Raw genomic sequence first — 20,454 nt, forward strand, 5'->3', positions numbered from 1 at the left:
ACTCATTGTTGACTTTTCTAGACAGAAAGTGCGGGCGGGCTCAGTAAGGGTTAAAAGTGTGCATTATCAAAAATTAACACACGCTGTGGAAGCCTGAACCATCCAACGCGAAGCGGAGGACGGTTGCTTCCGCGAAGTGCGTTAATTTCCGATAATGAACACCTTAAAGGCAATGAACCGGCTCATACCACGGTCACTTACAAAAGAAATAAATATTCAATCAGTTCTTGTTATTTTTTCGGTGTGGATCATCTTTTCACGTTACCGTCGGTACCGGCTCAGGAGTTACCATGCCAACGCGCCGCACCACGTAACAAATAGTCCGCTTTTTGTAAAATAAAACGATCCAAACCGAAAAAATAACAAGAATATTTCTGTTGTAAGTGCCCGTAGTATTTGCGTCGGACGGTTCAGGCTTCCGCGTCGTGTGTTAATTTCTGATAATGCACACTTCGTCGGTCAATAACCTTTACTTAGCGCACATCCAGCAGCCAATCAGAATCGAGAATTCACCTGGACCATGGTGTAAAAGCGGGATAGTGCCCTTAGACGTGTCAATAATCAGAAATTTTTAAGTCAGAAAGTATTAATTTGTGCTCAACTTTGTCTTTATAAATACATTTCTTATTGACATACCCCCCCACACCCCTGTTTCACAACGACTTGAATAAGGAAATACTCAGAAATGCAGTTTTTTTCTTAATTTTTCTCTCCTCCATCATCAGAAAAATGTCACAAGATCGTCTTAAAATCACAAAAAACACTGTTTAAAAGTCAGAGCGGGTCTTTACACGGTTATCTAACAACGAAAAAAGTGTTTTACTGTCTTTCATTGGTAGGTGGGTGTTTTAAATCAAACACGTCACATGTGGGCGTGACTGACGGGACCTGTGGGCGGTACTAAGGGAAAAGGCAGGGAGGGGGGAGGAGCAGGGTGTCGCCTGTTTCCACGCTCTGGAGTCGGGATTATCATTTGTTCTCAGCCTCGTCAGCCGCCTTTTCGCGCCGTTAGTCCGTCTCTTGGCCAGCTTTAACCCGGACCACCATGGGAGTCGACGGTTGCACCAGATGCATCAAGTACACGCTCTTCTTCTGCAACTTCATCTTCTGGGTGAGCAGCCCGCCGTCCCCGCGTCTCCGTCGCGGTGCGTTCACGGTCCCGCCGTCTCCTCGCCCGTTTTCGGGCTTCGTTATTATGGATGACCGATAAATCGCCCACGTTTGGCGCCAGCAGGCCTCTCTCTGCTCGCGGTTGCCCCGCTTTTCCCGCTGTGGGAATCCGAACACCTCATTCTCATTTGATTTAAACTAACCTTACCGAACATAATCTAATTTAGAAAAAAAGGAGATTCTCATTTGGGATCATGCTAGCTTTGGGGCGCACCTCCCTCCGCCGCGTTGGTTAGTCCCCTCTTGAGGGTGGGGGCTAGGATGGAAGTAACGGTGATGCTTTGAGGTGACCGCTAGTTTCGGAGAAATCCTTTTGTTTGTCTTACATCCTCCGCCCCAGCGCGCGGGCGGGCGGGCGTGCGCACGCGCGTGCGTCTTGTTGGTGGTTTCCAGCGGTGGGGCAAAGCTGTGTGTTTGCTAAACGGATCATGGAAACATGTGAGGGCAGCCTCCCCTCTCTTCCCGCTGCTGGGAGCTTCGTCAGAGAAGCAAAGTGGAAAAGTTTTATTCTTGGAAAAATCAGAGTAAAAGCCACATTTATGAAATAATCCCAGTTTTATTTAAGGATTTAACTCATCTCTCATCTAAACCAATGGCGGGCTTCGTTGTCATTTTAGGAAAAGGTTTTGTTGTTTGGTTCAATTCCAACAACCGTGACAGGATTCCGGTTAAACGTACAGGAATGGAGCACAGAGGACGTTCCACCACAGCCTCAGAAGCCCCACAGTAACTCACGTGTGGTCAAAAGGGGTGTGGCACTGCGCCACCCCCCCCCCCCCCCCCACACACACACACCACCCTGCTGTCTGCACTAAAAGCTCCATTCATCTTCCAAACCACCAGATCCACCTTTAAAGGGCTTACATTTAAGGCGGATTGTTGAAATGCCACACAAAGGTTTACGCCTCAAAACGAGCCGCGTCCGACATTTGTTGTTATTATCAATAATGTCAAAAAGAATAATATAGAACAGACATTCACGGAGCTCCGAGTCACAGTCGGTTCCATTTAGATGAACAATTCACCCTGGATGTTTTCTTAAGACCTAAAATTAAAGAATCAAGTTGTTGTCGCTCTTGCCTTGTTTCCACTGAGCGGTCCGGTCCACTTTTGAGGGTTTCTATTAGAAAATGGACCCGTTAAACCAGACCAAGCTGTATCATTTTGGTTTTTTTTGGCCCCCGTTGGTTGACCAACTGACTAATTAGGGCGGAGCCGCTGTTGAAACCCGTTGATAGGCTGAAGGTCATCACGACAAAAGGAAGCTGCTGTATTCGTCTTCGCCGCCCGCCATCTTCTCTCAGACGACATGACGACGTTGAGCGGAAATGCTCACCTGAATAACCTGGACCATTCTAGACCGGACTGCTCAGTGGAACCTCCCTGTACTCCTGGGTCCTTTTCTGTCTGGAGTCCGTCCTTCTGTCCATGGCATTGACTATATATGAGACTTGGACTGAGTACCCCCCCCCCCCCCCCCCCCTCAGCGTTCCAATCAGGAAGTAGTTCTAAGAAGCCAAAATCCCAAAGAAGTCTATAGAGAAATAAACAGCTGGTACTCTGTCATTCTATTGGTCAGAAGAACCGTTCTGGATCTGGTGCTTCATGATATTCTCAAGTTATTAAAGTTATAAACTGGCCAATCAGATGCCTCAATGAAAGGAGGTGGAGCCTGCTGGCCCCCACATCCAGCGTTTTCTTTGACTGATTTCCTGACTGAAGTCGTAGGGGTGTGGCCTTCCAACAGGCTCACTCCTGATTGGTTCAGAAACCGGGACAATCACTGCTTACTGACGGCGTCTGGCTCCGACGTGGCGGTGTTTGTGTCAGGAAAGAAATGGTGACTGAATTGACTGGAAGTAAAGCGTTTTCTACGGATGACGCGACACTCACTCGTTCCAGTTCCCAGGTACAGACCATGGTCCAGACGCCGGCGTTCACGGTGTCAGAAATCTCCATAAGTCCTCGTTGGTTTACACAATTGATCAGAATTGCCTGACACGGAGAAACGCGACTTTTCACTTGGCATTACTAACGTGACGTGCTGCATGGCGGTGCCGGCGTCAGCGGGAATTACGTTAACGGTTGAATGTAAGAATGTCTGGACAGGAGCTAAGGCCTGATTTGTTGTAGATGGAGCTAGTTGATTTGGTGGTTGATCAGGTTTATTTATTTATGAAGTTTGCACATATGGTACAACCAAATCAATAGATAAAAGGCTCAAAGAGACGATGAACACACCCTGACAGCAGTGGTTTCTGTAATCTCTTCACTTTCTAACGTCTGCTCCCTCCTGATGCAGAGGCTGGAGCTGCTGCAGCTTTCTGAAGTTTATGGGATCTCCTCCGAGTTTCCAGCGCTTGTTTATTTAAAGATCTGGTCTCCGTGGCAACAGACTCCTCACCGACTCTGTTTTCAGAGTTTCCAGCAAAGCGGGGGGACGCTTTCAGAGACCGCCACCTTTCCACGGGGACGGTCTAATGCAGATAATTACAGTGGCGCTCGCAGGTTCTTGATCTTGGCGTCGTAAATGATTGTTTTGTGTCTGGAGAACGTCGAGCTCCGCTCTTCGTACGGCTTTGGCGGCTCTTTGGGAACATCGCTGCTCACTGCTGCTCTGCTTTTAACAAATTTGTTTCCAAACAATCATCATATCATTTTGTATGCTTATTTTTTTAAACAATGACGCTTTTTGGATTTGTTCGCCTTTGTAGCCCCGCCCATTCCCCCGTTCTAATTTTCAGTAATCAGCTCGCTGCTCCTGGTTCACATGAAACGCAAAGACGATAAACATAAGAGTTCTGATGTGTCAAATGGTTTTTATTGGATTATTTTGTGAAACTACAATAAAATCATCAAAGGTTCTGAAGGGAACCGGCATTTTTAGAGCATCACTTCTCCTTTTATTTCAAATGTTTCCAAATAAAAGCAGATCTCATGTCCCCAAAACGCCCGTGTTTAGGTTTCTCAGCCTCTGACCACAGTAGGAACATTCAATACCACCTTAACTACAGCTACTAGCTGCAGAAACCCTGTTAACCAACCCAGATGATCTGGGAGTTTCTTGCTGCTTTCCTCCGTCATTAATTGTTGTTTTTCCCTTAAAAAAGATTTTATGAAGTGAGCATCTTCGTCCAGAGTCTTCGTCAGCGTTTGACGGTGACGAAGGAAGTCAGAGGAGCTTGCATGAAGTCAGAGCTGCCGAGCTCCACAGGCACCTGAAGGCAACACGAGTTCATGATGGATTTAAGTGGCTGTGGGAGTGGGGTGTGGCTGTGGGAGTGGGGTGTGGCTGTGGGAGTGGGGGTTGGGTAGTGGCTATTGTACCCATGGACTGTATGAGAGAACTGGAATGAGCGAGTGTGATGTCACCAATAAAAAAGGCTTTACTCTTGATGACGACGTTAGTAAGCAGTAAACGGTCCGAGTGGATGTTGCTATGGTATCTACTGCCGCCAATCAGGAGTAAGCTTGTTGGAAGGCCACGCCCCTTTTACTAAAAGCTTTGGAGAATCTGTTATTTAAAGATTTTGAACGTTCAAAGTGGGGGGGGGGCATGTTTTCACTGAGGCATCTGATTGGTCAGTTTATAAATTGAATATTGAATTAAAATGATAATAATAAAAAGAGAAAATGTTATGGAAAAAATAGAGAATCATCAATAACATGTTAATAAAAGGATCCCAGAAAGATTGACTGATTAATAGTTGCTTATTTGATCTATTCAGAACGTGGGGGGAGGGGTCGCCCAGTCCAGTTCTCTTAAATGGTTAATGCCCCCCCCCCCCCCCCCCCCCCAAGGCATGTCCAGCATTCCGAACCCCCCCTCTGCAGCAGAAATAGACTCTGTTGGGGAAGCTGATGTGTAACACCAAAATGTTTGACCCAACCCAAAGCAGCGACTTTCTCCCGTTCTTACCGTCTGCTGCTGAAACGTAGACTGTCAGAACAATGTTCTCTTGCAACATGTTTTAAGGCGCTCGGTCTCCGGGTTTGCTTTGTTTCAGTGAACCTTAATGAACATGATTCTGTACCTTTTATATAAACAACCAGTTTAATCTGGAATGTGAGGCCGGATTCTAACTGTGGAGACTTGTTTTGGGATCACCCAAATCTTCATCCACACATAAACTAGTAAAAGAAAAGCTACACTGTTGACATTCAGTATTTGTGAACGAGAACTCGCAGAAACATTGATCGCATTTGGACCAGTAGGACTGGTGCATGTTTATCCAGCCAAAGCTCCACCCACATCATTTATCATGGCTTTTCCTGGCAAAAAAGGAGTGGCTGCAGGTGTGTCTAGCAGTTCCCTTGGGACTCGTACAGCCACCTCAAGGGACGTAATGGAAATGGATCATTCCATTGTCATGTGTTTGGTCAGTGTATCGTGAAGTATTGGTAAGGATAGTGGAAGTTGAACACACTTATGGCGTACAGGTGGTGTTATCGTACGGTCCTTTCACATCACACTCTAGTCTTTAAGGCGCGAGTACTGCCATCTTACTGACCTCTTACAGACTTGAGTCGGAGGTCGAGCAAGACCAGAGGCTTTTCTTCTTCCTGGTCTTTCTGTACTGGTCGTTTATCGGCATTCCTGCTAATTCCAGAGGAATTCCCGGTTCTAAAGACGCCTTAAAAAGAGTCGTCTTAGTCAAGAAACCCGATGATATTCAGACAGATGTAAACTGGTCCCTGCTGTAGGACTTGTTTATTTGTATTTGTGTGTTGGTTGGTCTACGACGGGCTTCCGGTTGTCCTGACGGTCTTTGGATGAACCGTTGCTGCTGACTTGTGGAGGTTTCCTCAGATTTGTGATCCTGTCTGCCAGCTCTTTCCAGTTAACGGCGGTTGGAAACGTCCTTCCAGCCACTTTTGGCAGCTGTCCCCCCCCCCCCCCCCCCCCCCCAGTGCCATGGCCCATACATGAGAAACTAAACCCACCTGTTGGTGCTACGCCATCATGTCAAGACCTTAATGTTCATATGAATTTCCTTCTTCGCTGTTCTGTTCTGTTTACACCTAAAAAAAAGCCTTGTGTTCATCAGCTGTCCGTCCTACTTTTTCTTACTTATTTTTTCCAAAATAAAATATCAAAAATAGAAAATCTGCCCCACATGATCTTCACACATCTAAACAGAACTGAGATACAAATATGTCCTGTTTTTCATCCAGGTGCAGATCGCTAAAAGTGTCTGAACAGTTTTTACTCTGAACCAAACTAACCCGTAACCATGGCAACCACTCCACGGTATCTTGACATATCTGGAAAGAATTTGACCAAGCTGCAGTTTCTAACCACGTCCGCCCTTCACAGCTCCAGTGAAGCTAATGCCGAGACCATCTGCGCCGCCCGCTCCACCAAGAACCAGGTGTTACCATAGAAACAGGAAGTTTGAAGCTGAGATAAACCGCATGACGGACCAAAACATCGGGTTTGGAAAGTCTAAATCAGGGGTCGGGAACCTTTTTGGCCAAGAGAGCCATAAACGCCACATATTTTTAATTGTAATTTTGAAAGAGCCATACAATAATGTGGTGTCTCTTTCCCACACTGAGGTACGGAGACTTAACCTCTTTTAAGGTTCTTTATTCTGGTTACTGCAGACCGCAACAAACGCCGTAAAATTAATTCAGCAACTCCTGAATCTCTCCCGCTGAGACGAAAGAGAGCGCTTCTCCCAACTTTATATTCCCCTGCTCCCGCTGCAGCCCTCCCCTTTCCCTTATTCGGCCCATAGCTGAACTCCATTGGTCCAAACTACCTAACAACAGCCTGAGTGACAGAACTGAGAGCCAATCAGATCTCTGCATGATGCGTTTTAATGAACTACAGAACTTTTAACGCGGCCGAAAAGCCACCCAGTCCAACTCAGTCCGCGACAATATGTTTAAAACTAAATATACAAATGAATGTGTGAATTTGATGTAATTTCAACATTTTTAAAGTACAATAAGTGTGTGGATTATTTTTAATAACATCGTTATGCTGTTGCTAATAAATGATGAGTATTTCTCGTGGTAGTTTTGCTGATTGTCTAGTCTGGTTGATACGTGGTGAGTTTCTGCTTCATGCAGGCGTTGAGACTTTAAACGTGATCGTAGGTCTGAATGTTCTGTAGATGTGAGACAGACTGCTCACATGCAGACGCGGAGTTAAACACACACGCTGCAGTGAGTGACGGGTAGCGGGTTTTACGTTATTACAATCCCTGCGCGATTCACCTGCTGCCGGTCCCCACAACCCCTCACCCCCACTCTCTGCTTTCTTCCTCACACATCCCGTCCCCGCAACTGAAAGAGCGCGCAGTATTAGGCACGGCAATTCACAGGTTTCCAGCTGGTACAAACTCTGAGAAAAATTAGATAATAGTAACTGATATGCGGTGCAGATTTTTCTCCCCAAGCACCGATACTGCTGCGCGCCTCTGGCATCGCATCGCGCACGAGAATGACTGGTCTAATAAAAAAAAAAAAGTATAATTAAAGATTTGTCTGCGAGCCACATGTGACCATCAAAAGAGCCATATATGGCTCGCGAGCCATAGGTTCCCGACCCCTGGTCTAAATGATCCGCTTTCTTCCAGTTATCTGGATCTTTAGTGAGGAAACCAGTTTATGGTGAAATTATAGAAACTCCCTGAACATCAGCAGACCACTGTGTTTCGCTTTGGTCAGTTTTACCCCGCCCCCTTTTAGATTTTTTGACCAATCGGGCAATAGGCTGTTGCTGGGAGGGCCCCCCAGCCCAGAACCGACAGCTTTCTGAAATTTCAAATGAAATGTTTCTATTTAAGGCTTCTGTCTAGGTTCTCTTTAACTGGTTGTGCTAAAGAAGGAAGCCCTTTCTTTTTTCTGTCCTGGGGGGCAGCCCCTGTTGCCCCGGGGGTGGCCCCTTTTACAAATGCAGCTAGTTTCCTGCAAACCGATCGTCGTCACAGAATGTTTTAGTGCTTCACACCTGTTGGTGTCGATGCTGCTTTAAGATCAGACGGAGAAGGTGGCATTGAACCGGGAACCTGAACCGGTCCGTCTCAGCTCTAAGGCGGGGGGAAATGTTTGTCTCTGGGGGGGGTCAGAGCTCCTTTCCCACATCATCGATCTGTTGTTTCAGCTTCAGCGGCTTGTTGCATATCAGCTCGTGTTCTGTGGTTGATTCCTGCAGAACCGCTCCTGGTTCCACGGTTGTGGTTTGGTGGTTACTGACGGCCGCCGTAACGGCGTTCTGATGTCTCCGCAGCAGCTGCGACGGCGTTTGAGCTCCGCTTCCTGCCTGCTGGGCTCTTTTCCTCGCGGCAGCCTGACATGAAGTCACGGCGGATGAACTCTGTCGCCAGCGCTGCTGTTTATCTGGTTGCTAGGCAGCGGCTTGCTGTCGCTCTGGAATGAACCGCGGTCACCAACTGGACGGGGGGGGGGGCTGGGTGCTCAGTGCCTCCTCAGAACTTCAGTTTGTGAAGTCCTTGTGTTCAGTGATGAATCAGTTTCTCGTGATTCATCCGTGATCTTAACAGAGTCAAAGTGCAGAGGAAACTTTTCCTGAATCTTTTTACAAAAATCGACTTTTAAAAGGGGAGCAAAACCTTTTTCTGCTCCTGTTCAGTGTTTTTGGAACACTTTTGTTTCATTCCTGTGTTTCTTAAAGGGACGGCCCCCGTCTGAGGGTCAGGTGGGATCTTCTAACCTGCTGTTGTCAGGCAGCGCTTGGTTTTCTGAGCGCTCATGGACTCTTGCTCCTCTTTTTCTTCTCTACGTTAATCCATCGACTGTGTCAGAACTGGACTGATGCGTCAATCCGGCCGCCGTTCTTTCGCAGTACGGACGCCGCCATGTTGGAGCCAGACGTTGTCAGTAAGCGGTGATTGGTCTGAGTCCGTGAAACGCCACGCCCCTACCACCTTAAAGCCAGTCACGGGAAATCTGTCAAAGGTTTTGGACGTGTGTGTGTATGGGGGGGGGGCTCCACCTACTTTTCCTGAGATATCTGATTGTCCAGTTTTTCTTGAATAACTTGAACTACAGAAAAAATATCATCACAAAATTATTAAGATGATCTAGAAGATGTTACTAAATGGTGAAGTTGAACTACGAATGGTGATTCTGACCAATAGAATGACAGCTGTTTATCTAGAAAGTAAAGATCTGAAAACCCAGGAGTCATGAAACTTGATCCAGTTCTAGGATTACTTTGGAGCAACGAGTAATCCTTAATTATTAGAGTGAGGAAGTAGCGTTCACTCCGTCATGTGACGTGTTGCCCATGGTGTTCAGACTGGGCTGTGGCGACCCGATTCCAGCGCATGTCCCCCCTCCTACAGCTGGAAAATGTCAAAGTGGGGCAAATGGGGTGAATCTTGGTCCAGGCTTTTATTGCACAGCTCGATTCCGATATATGAAAGACTTTGGCTATGTCCGAGTTCCCGCCCTAATCCCAAACTACAAAAAAATAATATAAACTGCATTATCTAGTGCTCTGGATTATAAAGCAAAGGATTTGTTTTTCTCAGCGGTTATTATGAAAATCTAATCGATATGAGTTCTGAAGATGAAAACGTTGATGGTTTAAAAAAAAGAAAACACATTCAGACACATTTATTTGGCATCTGACATTTATCTGATGTTACTCGATTTACTATTTGGAAAAACGTTTTCTGAGCATTTTTCTGCTGCCGTCTTTCATGAAGCTTCAGTAGAACCACAGCACAAAACGCCTCACTGACTCCACTACACAACATCGTTGTGTGTTTGTCCTGAGGTTGTGATACGGTAACACTCACGGCTCTCATCAGCCAGCAGAATATCTGCATTTTCTCAGCTTTAAGGCTTTCTAAACATCCGGACGTCCTCGTTCACCTAAATGCAGACGTGACCGTCCGTCTTGTTCTTGCAGCTCGCTGGAGGCGTGATCCTGGGTTTGGCTCTATTCCTGAGACATGACCACCAGGTCAAGAGTCTTCTGGACATCACAGTGGACGGACAGCAGCCCCCCAGCACCTTCTACACCAGTAAGGACCCCCCCACACACACACACGGCTGTCCTTCAGATGGAACAAACGGGTTTGAAGGAACGGTTGAAACCCTCCCAGGTGTTTGGTTGATCGTCCGTTTGGTGATGGCTTCTGGAGTTTTCCGGTTGCCCGTTCGACTGTTGACGCTCGTCCAGCTGCTGCTACAGCTGTGCATTGCGGGTTAAAAATTTTCAATATTTTCTGTAGACGTCAGTTTTTGATAAATACAAAAATCGGTTGTTTTTTTTTAATCCAAATGATGGAATTTTGTGGCTGCTGGACCGGTTCTGGTTCTGCTCTCTGACCCAGAACACTCGGCCCGCCTCCAGAGGCGCCACGGCGCCATTCAGGGACCAGGCAACAGAACCAATGTGCTGTTAGCAAAAAATAAAGAGGACCGAGGTCGACACGATGTTGTTCTGTCACTGCAGAAACAAAAGTCAAAAATTCTGACCCAAAAACACAAATTCCCTTAAACTGGACTGAATCCAACCATTTTTTGGCCCCCAGTATTTGTAGAAAAACGGAATGAACCGGTTGGGGCGGAGCTACCGTTGAAACTTGTTGATTGGCTGAAGGTCATGACGACAAAAGAAAGCGTCCGTCTTCGTCTTCGCCGTCCGCCATCCCCCCCCGAAATACCAAAATCCACAGAACCGAACTGCAGGATGACCGCCATTGTTGTTGTTAGCGTCACCCCCCCTCCCCCCCAATTGCCCGTTACAGTACGACATTGAGCTAAATAACCTGGACCGATCTAGACCGGACCGGACCGCTTCAGAGGAAACGAGGCTTAAATGTTCAAAAGTTCATTTATTTTGTTGGTTTTTGTTTGATGACAACAAAGCATTCTGTGCTGTTCCAATCTGTTCTGTTTTAGTCTATTCTAGTCTATTCTATCCTGAACCGTTCCGTCCCGTTCTTCAGGTAAACGTCACTTTAGCTGCAGTTGGTGTTTCTTCTGCCTGAAAGTCGCCGTTTAAGAAAAAATCCTTTTTTTTTAATCCTAATAAAATATCCGAAACCAGGAAAGAAGCAAAGGTCCAAACCGGTCGACCTTTGACGACCTCAGCCACAGACGAAGCGTAGTTTGGACGCAGGAAGCAGCGTTCTCGCTAACCACAAGCATATTTTGGCCAAAGTGAGTCATTTTACTGCAGTTTCCTAAAGATCAGTGGGCGGGGCCAAAAGAGACGCCCGGCGAACAACAGAAGAATGTGAAGAAAGTTCTGAAAGGAGAAGTCTTTGGGAGGAAACTCCTCTGCAGCATTTCTGAGCGGCTGGTCATGTGACCCCGTCCCTGACCAAAGCGGCGTCTTTGGAGGAGGAGAAAAGCTCTGGAAATGGAGGCCATCGCTGTGGAGGAACTTTGCTTCTCCCTCCATCCCACCCGCTACAGAAACACTGCAGCTCCCGCCCAAGAAGAAGAAGGGGGGGGGGACTTTCAGTGTAGGAAAAAATTCCTCACCCCTTCCTCCCTCCTCCTCCTCTCCAGCCCCACAAATCTTCCTCCCGCCCTCAGAGTTTTGTTTTCTTCACGCTGCTGGGTTTCTTTCCACTGCGGCTCTGCCTCACCCCCCCATCTGGTTATGGTTAGTGTTAAAGCCACCTTATAGCCCCCCCCCCCCCCCTCTCCTCGCCCTGCCTATTTTTCCTACATCTGCTTCTTTCTTTGTCTCAAATCTCAGTAACAAACCCCCCCCCCCCCGTTTTAGTTTTGTTTTCCGTTATCTTCTGAACATAAAAAATCGTTACAAACGATACAAAATAATTCAAATTTATCCAAGAAATGCTGAAAAACAGAAAAGAAGCTGACATTTCTGTTGAGTTTCATTCAAAAACATCGTCAACTTTGATAGAAATGGACTTTAAAAATCATTTTCGCCAAAGTTTGGCGCTTTTTTTTGGGTACAACCTGAAAAACACCCCCCAGAAACGGATAAAAGCTCAGAAAAAGACGTAGAGGTGACGGTTTGAAGGACGTCTAAATGGATGAAAGCGCCGCAGGACGCCGCTGGACCCGCGTCAGGCTGTAAGTCATTTACTGCTGACGGAGTTTAACGCCAGTCGCTCCGAACAAGTGAAAGGAAACGGGGAGTTTCCTGTGGCTTCCCAGAACACGGAGCAAAAAACCAGCGTGACTCACGCCGGCCCGCCCGCCGGCTCATCCGGGGAGTCCCACGGCCATTTTGCACCCAGCTGCTGTTTCCAGAACGTTCCTGCAGAAATAGAAACAGAGGAATACCCCGGCGGGGGCTAAGTTTAGGAGGAGTGACACCAGCTGAACCCACCCGCCGTTTCCCCCACAACCAAAGGCGTCCATCCTTCAGCGGACTGTTGCAGAAATGTTTCCTGGAAGGTTTAGTGGGAATTCTGCTCTTTAGGTGGATGGAGCAGATTTTCAGTTCCGCTCCGTAAACCTGAAGGTTTCAGGGAAAAGGAGCTACGGGAAGCAGCAGAGGACAATTTTCATGAAGCTGCTGCTTTTGAGTTTATGAATGACAAATGATGAACCCAGGAAGTTAAAAATGTAACGACACTTTTATTCCATGAATCCATTCAAGCAGGAGTCAGAAACGGAAACATGTTTTTGAGCAAAAGTGTGAAAAACCTCCAGACTGAACTCGAGGTTTACATGAGATCACCATCATTCAGAGAAAGAGCAGCTCCCGATGTTTAGACGGTTCAAAGCGGACGTGATGCTAAAGCTGATGAATGAATCAAGTGCATTGTGGGTAATTCCATCTCTCTTGCAGACCTGCAGATAAAGCTGTAACTTGATTGGTTTTCCTACAGGAAGTGGGTCATTTCACGTCATAAATTGACTTTTTAAAATGTCCATAAATACAGTCATTCAAAAAGATTTACGCAGCATTTTGGGGGAATAGATCTGCTTTTTGAACCGTGTTTTCCTTTGGAACCTTTAGGGTCGATATTCTAAAGTTTTGGTGAAAGGCTAATCTATGACTTGTCCTTCCAAAGCTAATTTGTGAAGATCCTGTCTTCAGGAGACATTCCAGCTGCGACCGTCCAAAAATAGACATGGATCGCTCTGAAGTGCAGAAGATCCCTTGTCAGATGTTCTGCCTCTGAATGTTGGGTGTTTTCACTTTTAGACAGTTCCACAGAGTTTGTTTTAAAGAGGCGGGAAGTGATGAAAGGCTTCTCACCTTCATCTACTTTGGTTTCAGGCTTCAGTCCAAACCAACAGGAAGCCAACTTTATCTGTTTTTGGACTGCATAAAATTTAGGGCTGCACAATATCAGGAAAACTTGAGATTCCAGATATTAGTGATCAATATTGCGACGACGATAAAACTAATGATACATAAACAAAAAGCAAAACAACTAAATACATTACTTACGTTTCACTGCAACAGTTTAATTCAAGAGGGGAGATACCTTAAAACACACTCCAAATGACCCTCGCCTACATAGGTGAACATCTAACATGAAAGGGCTCATCTGATTGGTCAACGATGTAAAGGGGTCCATCCGATTAGTCAATTGCATAAAGGGATTTCATTGATTTGTTAAACACTTCAAGCTGCCATAAGATTGTTTAGATTGAAGATTGTTACCATTTATTGCCGTTTTCGCCATCTTTTGTGATATACGCATTGCACAGCTTGATATCGCGATTACGATAAATTAGCAATTCTTTTGTGCATGTCTACTAAAACTCAAGTGGGGATTCACCCCAGGGTTCCCTTGCAAGTGACCCGAGGTCCTTGTTTTTGAATTTGTCATCAATTGTGTCATTTTTCTGTACGAGTTTCCTTTGTAGAACATTATTTTGATTCCCGTCTATGCAGATGACGCTCTGCTTTTTATCAATGTCACCCAAGGAACTGCAGGGTTTGGGACGGAAGTCTTAGACCATGAGGACCTTTAGTTTTATTAAACCAGTTGATTCACTAAAACACCAAAGTTTATTTCCAAACCCTGAAACTTTTTTTATGGGGGTGTCATTTCGGTTTTTTGAAATTGCCATCAATAATAGACCTTCACGCTCGTCTTCTTTTTCACCAAATGGACTTAGAAGGCTCTGATGAAGAGATGCAGGAGGAGAGCGTTATGAAACCACAGAGCAAGGCGAAGATATTTAAGCAAATGGAATTTTTAAAAGCATAATTTCCTAAGTGAGAAAGGACAGACTGATGGCAGAGAGCCCAGCAGCACTGGAGCCAAATGTGAGCGGCGGAGGCAGCGCTCGCCAAGATATCGATTTCTGAATTAGCTGCACTCGTGTTCCTGGGTGAATAAAGATAAATGTGGGAGGGAGGGGGGCAGAATGCAGCCCCACTTAGTGGTCTGGAATTGAATTATGTCTAAGCGGACATGCAGTACGCCTGATGGGGGGCCAGAACACAGAGCTGCCCTCCCCTCTCTGAACACCCAGCAGGAAGAGAAACAACAGGCTTAGATTGTTTTGTCCCTCCAGAATCCCACCATGTTTCGATGCACCAAGGTGCAGGAATTGAACCTTTTTCTGACACTGAAACTTCAGCCAAAAGCTTTTATTTTGAAGGAGTTGTGGCACTGCCGTCCTGTGAGCTTTTAGCAGAAAAGGAGACTGAACTCCAGATCTCACTGTGTGGCTTTTATAACTCAAGAATATTAACATTTACAGGCATTCTGGGCACCGTAGTCGTATAACACGCCACGCACAAGTCATGTTTAAGTCACGCACACGCCACGCACAAGTCATGTTTAAGTCACGCACACGTCACGCACAAGTCATGTTTAAGTCACGCACACGCCACGCACAAGTCATGTTTAAGTCACGCACACGCCACGCACAAGTCATGTTTAAGTCACGCACACGCCACGCACAAGTCATGTTTAAGTCATGCACACGCCACGCACAAGTCATGTTTAAGTCACGCACACGTCACGCACAAGTCATGTTTAAGTCACGCACACGCCACGCACAAGTCATGTTTAAGTCACGCACACGCCACGCACAAGTCATGTTTAAGTCACGCACACGCCACGCACAAGTCATGTTTAAGTCACGCACACGCCACACACAAGTCGACCTATCACGGCCTTTCATAGTCCAGGTCTAGAGGGCTGGCATTCTGCTGTTTTTTACCTGGAACAGGTGTGTTTAGCCAATAAGAGACTTGGTTAGAAAACATGGACGACCATCGTCCTCCAGTTCTGGACACATGAGGGAACATAAAATCTGCAGGCATGAATGTGAATTTACTGTGTCCATCTGCGGATCCGTCTGCGCTTCCCTCTGCGCATCCGTCTGCGGTCATCAGGAGGGGAAAGCTCACAGACAAGAATATGCTTCAGATGTTTGTGTTTTAGAATCAGAAAGATGTGGAAGAAGAGGACCGCTTTAAAGAAACAAGCTGCCCCCCCTTCAGTTCAGAGCAGAACAATAATCACAGAAAGCCAAATGGCGCCACCTGCTGTCCGTGACGTGTTACTGACAGCAGCTCGGCTCCACAGGATCTTTAGTCTGCTGGTTCAGAAATGACTTTGGACCTTCCTTTTGGGCTCCTGAGCCTCTGTTGTTGTGTTACCATGGAAACCTGAGTCAGTCTCTTCCACCTGCGCTTCCAGGCATCCACATTCTGATCGCCGTGGGCGCCGTGATGATGGTGGTGGGCTTCCTGGGGTGTTACGGCGCCATCCAGGAGTCCCAGTGCTTGCTGGGAACGGTGAGTCCCGCTCAGATCCCGGACGCTCTCCGGGTCATGTTCAGGTGACGACCGCTTTGCTTTCTGTCCCGCAGTTCTTCACCTGCCTGGTCATCCTGTTCGCCTGTGAAGTGGCCGCAGGCATCCTGGGATACATGCACAGAGAAACCGTAAGCCTGAGGCGGGCCGGGCCGTCCTACACCACCATGTTCTCGAACCCCAAAAAAAGAGAGACGAAGACGTTTTGTTTGCTTTGACAAACTTTTGTCACTCGTGAAAACTCATTAAGACTCTTTTTGTTGAGGTTTAGGTCAGGATTAGTTCTGATCATCGCTGTCGTCCTGACAGATTTCCAAAGAGATGATCATCTTCTACGACTCGCTGTATGACGAGGCCATGAAAACCAGCTTGACCGAATCAGACAGGAAGGTGGCCGCCATGCAAGGACTGAAGATCTTCCACGAGACGGTGGGCGTCCGTCCGTGCGTTCAGGTCTGAATGTAAGTGGCGGTACACGACTGACGGCGGCCTTCTGTGGGTTTCAGCTGAAATGCTGCGGGAAAGGCTTAGGCACCTCCCTCTTCAGCAAGTTTGTGGGCATGAAGGACGGGGTGGACGTCTGCTCCACCGAATACGTCACCGTCGTAAGTGATGCCGATTCCTGTGACACAGCGGCAAGGCTCCGCCTCCAAACATTTCTAATGCTTTTCAAAATAAATCAATATCTTTGGCAGTGAATGTTCTTTTAATGCGTTTCCCTAAAGTATTTAGCCGTTTAGTGTACATGTTATCCTTTTCTCTAGTTGTGCTGCTCCTCTTAAAAGGGATTTCTCACCTAATCTTTGCATTTTCAGCATTTTTCAACAAATGTTGAATTTAACACCAACTGTATTTTCAAACATAATTCAGCATTAATCAGCTGTTGCAGCGTTTTTAGCAGGTAACCGTGGCAACATTTGGAACGTTAGCCTTTTATCTAACGTGTAGTTTAGTTTGTCGTTTGCTGATGTTCGACTGCGTCGTCGTTTAGCGTTTGTGTTTTAGTGTCGTCTGCTTTTCTCTCTTCTTTGTTGTTTAGCTACTGCAGCCTTTTTTATTTTATTTTATTTTTTTAACAAATATTCGTCACATTTGGAATCTTATTTCTGTAGAAAAACATTTCTTTGGAAAAGTGGTCTGTTTTTTCCAGGAGTCTTTTGCCGCTTGCACTTGAGTCATTTTTATTTTTCCTTCTTTCTGTTTTTAAATCTTTTTGAAATGATTTCCATAATTCGGTTGAACATCGGTGGATTCACGCTGATCCTGTAAACGCTTTCCTAGCATAACGCTACTTTGTCCGCGTCAGAATTCACATTCTGTGAAATGTTTGAGTGTAATAATAAACCAGTGACGTTAACACCACTCAGTCTTGCGGGATTTCTCAAAGAAGCTCCAACAAAAATGTGCCGATTGTTTAGAAACTTGTGTTTCAGTTTGGCCACTAGGTGGAGCTCTGTATTATTACAATGTATTCCAGAAGTTTGAGCAAAAAACTGTGCTTTAGACCACAAATGGTTACGTTTGAAATAGAATTCCTGCCTGTGAGTCTATAAAGCCGTTCATTTAGTCAGTAATGTACGTTTAGGTCGACTGAGTGTTAGCATTAGCCGTCCTATGGGAGATTCCATTATACGTTAGCAGCATTACTGCTGTTATGCATTAGGAAAGACATAAAAGATTGATCTCTACTTTCATGGATCGATTATTGATTTATTAAGCTTTGATTCATGCAAATCGATAAATCCATTTCCAGTATGATACGTACACGCCAGGCGTGTAATGCTCAAAAACACGCTTAATGCAGGTTTTTTAGCATGTGACTGTTGCTACCCGATACCGGCGCATGAAGCTACGGTTGAAAGACGTTTGGTGTGAAACGTCGTAGCGGCGTAAATCTGGCGATGCCGTTTTCTTACTCAGCTCTATTCCCATCGATGAAAGACGTGCTGTCATAGAATTACAGACCATAATGGCTCATTTCTCCTCTACGGTCCATTTCTAAACGGTCGGCCCTTCTGTGATTTGAAGGGACGTCATCCATGCGTCATTGCCTACAGCGTAGTCCCTGAAGTGTTTAACGTGTTCTGATGGATGTTCCTGTTTGCAGAGCTGCCACACCAGCATCAACGACCTCTTCTCCACAAAGATCCACATCGTGGGAATCGCCGCTCTGGTGATCGCCATCATCATGGTGAGATCAGGAACCGCAGACATGAACGCCGTGTGATTAATCGCGTCGTCTGCATGTTTCCATTATCGATCTTCGTCTTTCGTCGTTTCTTAAAGTCATCCTTTAAGGATGTTCAGCTTAAGAAGACCCCTCAGCTCAGTCATCTTCGTCTTCATCTGGTCGTTCATAGTTTGAGTTCAGACCTGTTCTCTGTCGAAGGGCGTCCGTTGACCGACGGAGAGATCGTGAAAGAAATTCACTTTATCGTAGACATTTTCCTAATTAAAGGACCTTAAGGTACACTCAATGCTTTTCCTGATCATCGCCTCCATTTAAGGTCCGCTGAGAGTCCTTCAGAGACCGTCTGGTTCTGCTGGAGGTTCTGTTCCACGCAGAAACCCAGAAGGCTGAGCGGTGGTAGAGCGCTCGGTGCCCGTTCATGCTTTTTTCTCTACACTATGCTGCAGGGTCATAGAGGACACCTGTACTGTGCACGGTACAAGTAAGCCCACCTCACTAAGGACTAGAGTGTGGTGTAGGGACACTGAACCACAGCGTCACCTGTACTGGGGACCCGTACGGGTCCTACAGGTTTTTGGGTTGTCTGCATTGGTAGAGGGCCGTCGAGAGCAGCGGCTCCATCTTAAAGTTCCCTTGAGGCTCGTAGGGCCACCTTAAGGGACATCGTGAAAATGGAACGTACCATTGTCACGGCGGGGTAGGTGTATCGTGAAGTATTGGTAAGGCTGAAGGAAGTTATGACGTACGGGGGATGCTGTCGCTCGGCGTCCTCGCGTCACACTCTAGTCGTTAGGAAGGTCTGACTATGGGCTCCTTCCTGACCGTGCACGGGGCGTGCATGTGAGCCATAAGTGTCCGTAGGACGTCCACACAAACGGATTCCTCATTTCTAACAGTCGGGCTGCAGGCAGGAGCGTGCACGTGTCACGTGACCGGCGCCCACGGGCTCCTCGTGTTCAGCCGGACCTGCTCCTCTGTGACCGTCCGGCACGGTGCTGACCCGAGTTTTTGTCCTGCAGATCTTTGAGATGATCTTCAGCATGGTGCTGTGCTGCGGGATCCGCAACAGTCCGGTGTACTGAGGGCCGGAGCGGCCGGCGCCCTGACCGGAGGAACGGCCGCCGTGACCCGCTTCCTGTTTTGTAACCAGGAAAACCACGTATAGCGCTTGCTGGAAGTAGTCCTCGCTTTACGACCATGTAAACCGTGTCCCCCTCCCCTGTTAGCCCCAGACGCCGCCTCACCCCTTAGATCTGACTCACGTATGTCGATATGAAACCACAGACGCTTCCTAACGGCCTTTCTGCGCATCCAGATGCTCTTACATTCTCAGTTGGAGGTTTTTTTCACTGTTTCATGTATAAACTGTATATAAATGTATGTTGACAGTGCTTTCTGCCTGAGCATGGGTCAGCCAAACCCCGCCCCCTCCCCTCCCCTCCCCCACTGCTTCTGTCATTTCCTGCATCCGTCCTTTTCTGACGCCGTCGAGCTCTGTTTCCTGTAAGCCTTTGGTGCCAAAAACATGCTGGGAAATGAAGTAATTGTTCCGTGGCGCTGCGGCGCTTGTTCGTGCGTTACGGGAGCTGTGAAGAGCTCGCCGTGGCGCTCAGCGGCTCCGCTGACGAGGAGAACCGTGGCGGTTGTCCTCGCGCCTTCTCCCCCCCGTCTCCTCACGTCCTTGGTACGTCCGGCCGGGCGGGAGGAGGACCCGGGTCCTGCGGCCACCTCTGATGCTGACCTTTGAACCCCGTGGCCGCATGCCCCCTCCCCCCTCCTCTCTGGCAGACTGTGGTTTGCCCAGATATAAAGGGATTAAATGTATTTTACAAAAACCCGCCGGCCTCGCGTCGTCCTTCAGTAGAAACAGAACAATCGTGTTCTACTCGGTTCTTAGCAGACACTCCTGAACCCAACAGAACACTGAGGGAGGACCCAAAGGCGGCTGGCGGCGCCGCTCCATGATCAAGGAAGTGACGCCGAACGAGGCGTCCAGCAGCTCTGTGGCAGAACTGACATTTCTGCTGAAAACGTCCTCTTTCTAGATGGGATTTTCTCTTGTTCTGAGATGATGAACTTCAGGTTTTTGTTCTTTAGGCCATAATTATTTAAAAGTCAGAGTCAAAGTTTAAATTTGACTTGACTGGTTTGCTATCATGACGCTTCAGCAGACGAGGACAGAAACCTCTGGATCTTCTTCACTAGATGGTTCTAAAGCTCCGACCTTCCTTTCCCAGCATCCTCCAAACCCAAATGGCTCCAAGGTTCTTCTCCCCAGAACAGAATCTAGATCTTTTAGCAGGTCCACATGAACTTTAGTTGTTTTTTTTTTTTTTTTGGGGGGGGGGGGGGGGGATTTGCATTCAGAGATGCTGCAGGTCAGAGTTGA

The 20,454-nt window shown here is 47.0% G+C and overlaps 1 protein-coding gene across 1 annotated transcript; it reads left to right on the forward strand.

Annotated features, from left to right (window-relative positions):
- Nucleotides 1-883: 883 nt before the first annotated feature.
- LOC101156484 (CD81 antigen-like) lies at nucleotides 884-19,900 on the forward strand. The gene is made up of 8 exons (XM_004067491.3): nucleotides 884-1,111; nucleotides 10,061-10,175; nucleotides 15,759-15,856; nucleotides 15,931-16,005; nucleotides 16,184-16,303; nucleotides 16,381-16,479; nucleotides 17,982-18,065; nucleotides 19,085-19,900. The coding sequence occupies exons 1-8, from the start codon at nucleotides 1,046-1,048 to the stop codon at nucleotides 19,145-19,147; spliced, it is 720 nt and encodes a 239-aa protein (XP_004067539.1). The 5' UTR covers nucleotides 884-1,045; the 3' UTR covers nucleotides 19,148-19,900.
- The last annotated feature ends 554 nt before the right edge of the window (nucleotides 19,901-20,454 follow it).

The sequence above is a fragment of the Oryzias latipes genome, chromosome 3 (genome assembly GCF_053564925.1).
Source record: "Oryzias latipes strain Hd-rR chromosome 3, Olatipes_Hd-rR_3.1".
NCBI classification, from domain to species: Eukaryota; Metazoa; Chordata; class Actinopteri; order Beloniformes; family Adrianichthyidae; genus Oryzias; species Oryzias latipes.

What these genes read in the sequence shown, in the direction of transcription:
- LOC101156484 (XM_004067491.3), top strand. Translation starts at nt 1,046, where the DNA reads ATGGGAGTCGACGGTTGCACCAGATGCATCAAGTACACGCTCTTCTTC. An exon ending in CCCCAGCACCTTCTACACCA is followed by an intron (nt 10,176 to 15,758) that starts GTAAGGACCCCC and finishes CTGCGCTTCCAG; the next exon opens with GCATCCACATTCTGATCGCC. An exon ending in GATACATGCACAGAGAAACC is followed by an intron (nt 16,006 to 16,183) that starts GTAAGCCTGAGG and finishes TCGTCCTGACAG; the next exon opens with ATTTCCAAAGAGATGATCAT.